The 5000-nt window shown below is 38.7% G+C and overlaps 1 protein-coding gene across 1 annotated transcript in view; it reads right to left on the bottom strand.

Moving 5' to 3' along the window:
• fech (ferrochelatase) overlaps window positions 1-5000 on the bottom strand; it is a 16013-nt gene that overhangs the window by 3388 nt on the left and 7625 nt on the right. The window contains exons 8-11 of the mRNA XM_059525739.1: window positions 4789-4896; window positions 4096-4260; window positions 2224-2283; window positions 575-735 (exon numbers count right to left, since the gene is read on the bottom strand). Coding sequence (XP_059381722.1) covers window positions 601-735; window positions 2224-2283; window positions 4096-4260; window positions 4789-4896 — 468 coding nt within the window. The 3' untranslated portion in view covers window positions 575-600. The remainder of the gene's footprint in view (window positions 1-574; window positions 736-2223; window positions 2284-4095; window positions 4261-4788; window positions 4897-5000) is intronic.

Here is a 5000-nt window from a genome sequence, read left to right as displayed (position 1 = left end):
AACCTGTGCGACTTTCATTCTTCTGTGGAGCATCAAAGACGATGTTGAACCCTCATGTTTAATATGCAAAAGCCTCTAAATGACCGAAACTTTGCTCTTTTAGTGTAACTGTAGAAACATCCAGTGCAGTTCTTCTGAAGATATAGGATTCTTTAATGGCGCTTTAAGCTTTTCAACACATTTCCACAGAAGAAATAAAGTCATACAGGTTTGAGAGCATGTGAATGAATGTGAGCGGTTTCTTTAAAGCCCATCTGACGCACAGATGCACACAACTTTAGCACCATGTTTATTTGATGAATCTGTTATTTGTTCCACGCTGACTGTGTTTGCATTTTTTAGGACTTTTAAGACACAAGCATTCTCAATGACATGCAAGAACAAATCTGGACAGAAAGACCAAGAGGGAAAGTAAAAGGCGAAGAGGATGCGGATGTTTTCGGATGTATAAGGTTGGAATGAAAGCTGGGGTAAAAGTGCATTTGTTTTTTTAAACAAGGGCGGCACTTATGACTTGTCTCAGTCTGAAATCACCCTCGTGCACCGGCTTTACCCTCCGAGGGTTCACGCTAACCTCCAGCGCTGCTCAGAGGTCAGAGGTCAGGGTTTCTGGCTGGAGAAGAAGGCCTTGGTCTGAGCGCAGGTGGGGTTGACACAGAGCGGACAGCGGAGGGTGAGCTGACGGGAACACGGCTCGTTGGACTTCAGATGGGACTGAACCAGATCCGCCAGCGCCTGACAGAGACGATAACATCAATTACAGTTCAAATGTTATTTGGGAATCTACCTCAGCTTCTGCCGTTTCACTAAAAAGTTAGAATTAACAACAGAACCCAAACTTAAATTCAGTTACTATTTATTTTTAACCATAAAAAACCAACACATGTAAACTGCACTCAAGTTAACTTCTACATTATACAATTCCTATTTATTGTTGAAATATAATCATTTACTCAGTGGCCGCCATAACTTTTATGTAAACATGCATTAAATAATTAAGACATCACTAACAGGTTAAGTAAAATTTAATGAGTATATAGTCTAATATTTCTCATAATGATCGTCTCTAGACTTCATTTCTCTGGCAAATAATGAGCTGTGGACACTTAAATATTTAATTATTTGTATTTGTGCATGTTAAATTATTACTTAAATATACATTTTTACATCTTTATTATATCCTGAAATATTAAGTAATTCTATTTTTGTTTTATCCAATATTTTTGTGTTAAATATTTTATGCATACGATTGTAAATGTCAAATGCTGTTGAAAAGCATTGCTAGTGAGAGTGTGTGTGTCTCTGTGTGTGTCTCTCTGTGTGTGTGTGCCTCTGTGTGTGTGTGCGTGTGCCTCTGTGTGTGTCTCTCTGTGTGTGTGTGCCTCTGTGTGTGTGTGTGTGCCTCTGTGTGTGTCTCTCTGTGTGTGTGTGTCTCTGTGCCTCTGTGTGTGTGTGTGCCTCTGTGTGTGTGTGTGCCTCTGTGTGTGTCTGTCTCTGTGTGTGTGTGTCTCTGTGTGTGTGTGCCTCTGTGTGTGTGTGTGCCTCTGTGTGTGTGTGTGTCTCTGTGTGTGTGCCTCTGTGTGTGGTTGTCTGTGTGTGTGTGTGCCTCTGTGTGTGGTTGTCTGTGTGTGTGTGTGCCTCTGTGTGTGTGTTTGTCTGTGTGTGCCTCTGTGTGTGTCTCTCTGTGTGTGTGTGCCTCTGTGTGTGCCTCTGTGTGTGTGTGCCTCTGTGTGTGGTTGTCTGTGTGTGTGTGTGCCTCTGTGTGTGTGTGTGCCTCTGTGTGTGCCTCTGTGTGTGTGTGTGCCTCTGTGTGTGTGTGTGTGTTTGTCTGTGTGTGCCTCTGTGTGTGTCTCTCTGTGTGTGTGTGTGTGTGCCTCTGTGTGTGTGCCTCTCTGTGTGTGTGTGCCTCTGTGTGTGTGTGTGTGTGTGTTTGTTTGTCTCTGTGTGTGTGTCTCTCTGTGTGTGTCTCTCTGTGTGTGTGCGCCTCTGTGTGTGTTGTGTGCAGTCAGCTGAAGTCCTGATTGATTTCAGGGGTTTTAATAAACTCAGCGGGCCGCAGGTGAAGTTCTCAGACACACACTGATGAGTTTAACACACAGCAGAAAACTAACCACCGTTCACTTCACCACAAACCAACCAAAGACTGGTACTTGTTCATTTTCTCTCTCTAATTCTAAACTAATGTGCGGTTTTAAACATGAGGTAAAGTGTGGTGCCTCTCACCCTGAAGAAGAGTGGATTTCCGTTCAGAGATTCGGCTCGTCTGATGTTCTCCACGCCGCACTGAAACACAGTTCACTCAACATTACAGCACATCTGCTTTACTCACCGCATACACACTAAAATACACTTCTCATTAAAAACCATCTAACTGCATAATCAAGTGTGTGTTGATCGACGAAAACGATCGAGTTGTATGCTTTGGTGTCATGTTCAGTATCACTGAGATGCTGTTATAGTGTTTGTGGATATCTCCAATTAGAATTATGTTTTTATTTAAATTTTAGCTCACTTTTATTCATTCTGTTAAGTGTTTTTGCAATTTTCATTCGTTTTTGTTGTTTTAAAATATTTTACTCTATTTATTCTTGGTTATTTTAATATTTCAACCTGAAAATGAGAAAGGAGAAATGATCCCTTGGCAATTAGCTGAATTAAAATGATTATTTTTTTTACCTTCTAAGAAACCTTGACTGATGAAGGCAAGAAAATAAAACATTATATTTAATACAAAAAAATGAGATTTTTTTTTAAATACATGCATTTTATTTTAGATAGAGATATAATAAGTATATAAGACAATATAAAACAAATTCTTAATTTAATTTCTATTATAGAATAACAAACTATGAGAAATTATGAGTATTTCTATTATATTAAAATGTATGTAGTATGTACACACAAACTTTTACATTATTTTAGATCGTGTATATATACACGATTTTCTATTACATTTTAATTTAGTTAATATTTATTATTCTGCAAGTTATAAAATATTTTAAGTTGCATTTTTATTTAGCCATACTAATCCTGGTAAAGTTATTGCTCAAAATGTGCACTGACATGTTAATATTTGTTAGCTATTGACCACAGAAGTTGCCCAGATCTGCTGGAGGCCCGGTGTGAAGCGGCACCCATCCAGAAGATCAGATCAGATCAGAGCCCTGCTGCAGACGCCGGCCCCGGGGCCACAGATCGATGCACAGGTGAGAGAAACCACCAGAACGGACTAGTGATGCTAGCCTCAGGGCACACACACATACACACACACACACGCTACACCGCATGAGTCTGGGAAACACACTCACACTCTTCAGAAGCCAAGCACTGATCGATGAGTCCCAGATATGAGAGCAGAAGTCAGAGGTCAAAGATCGCTTGGCTCACCGTTAATAACAGACACTGCAGTGATGGGAAACAACTAACCTCCAGTACATCACTCCGCAGACTGCAGTAGAACAGCAGGACATTTACTGATTTCTGTCCTTTACTGTAGCACACCGAGCCTCGTGTGTTCATACCAGATTCATTTCAGTGACTCACAGATTCAATGAAGCCTTGCGTGGCTTCTAATGAAACGTACAGTTGTGATGACTAGCAGCTTTTAATTAAACGTCACATTTAATCACTAGTGTTCAAATTTGTGTATTCTGTTAAAGAATTGTATTTGATGTAAAACCACTGGTTCAAGCTTATAAAGAGTTGTTATATATCATTTTTAAAATATAAAATTAATAATATAAAAATGTATGCATGTATGTGTGTGTGTATATATATATATATATATATATATATATATATATATATAATTTTTATTATTTTCTATTACAATTTTTATAATTAAATAGTGATATAGTTAATAATATTAATTTTTTTGATGTTTAGGGAATGCATGAACAATAAATGAAATCAAAATATAAACTAAATATATTGTATTTATTTATCATATAATTTCATTATTATAATATATTACTTGTATATATATATTACTTATATATATATATATATAATTTAAATTGTATATAATTTAACTGTTGACCACTTTATATTAAGTCACTCGATTGAAGTGCGATGCAACCAGGTTCTTTGGAGCACCTCTTCCCCGAGGATCTGCGAGTACTCGATGTCCAGCTCGTGCAGCGTCTCGATGTGGTCGCTGGTGAAAGCGATGGGCACCAGCAGCAGGTTCTTCTTCCCGCGCTGACAGAGGCCCTTGATGACCTCATCAGTCTGCGGCCCCAGCCACGCCATTGGCCCCACCTACAGGAGCCCAGCAGGGACACAAAGCAGCTTCAGCGAGCGCAGAGCTGACTGCAGTTACAGCACTTCACCACTAGAGGACTCTGTTTAACAGCTGCTCTTCGTGGCCAGAAACAATGCTTCCACAGAAATAAACCAAACACTGTTTTCCATTTGGAAAAATGGATATATATGTCTTAAGGGTACATTTTTTGTAATTGAGATTTATATATATATAATCTGTATAAATAAGGATAGGATTGTTAGGAGGACAATATCTGAAATCTTGTGGGTGCAAAAACAAATCTAAATACTGAGAAAATCTCCTTTAAAGTTGTTCAAATTAAATTCTTAGCAATGCATATTACTAATCAAGAATTATGTTTTGATATGTTTATGGTTGGAAGTTTACAAAATATCTTCATGGAACATGATCTTTACTTGATATCCTAATGATTTTTGGCATAAAAGAAAGATTGATCATTTTGACCCATTGCTACAAATGACTGCTGTTGTGCTCCAGAGCCACATATGGTTTGTGATCGTGACCTTTGACTGCCAGACGAGTCTGTATGGGTTACAGTGTCCTAATCGGTCCATCACCCTCTGAACCGTCGCGCCAACTTCCTGTGGGTACGGATCGCCCCGGTTCACAACCTGAACACACAATTCAAGTTTGCTTACAACTCGTTTATTCTAAACCATTAATAATACTCACAATGCATTCACGCTCAATATTGACACCGATTTTTTTTTTTAAG

This window comes from Carassius carassius, chromosome 36, assembly GCF_963082965.1.
Source record: "Carassius carassius chromosome 36, fCarCar2.1, whole genome shotgun sequence".
Lineage (NCBI taxonomy): Eukaryota > Metazoa > Chordata > Actinopteri > Cypriniformes > Cyprinidae > Carassius > Carassius carassius.
Note: the sequence above shows the minus strand (reverse complement) of the source record. Positions and strands in the feature narration are given on the sequence as shown.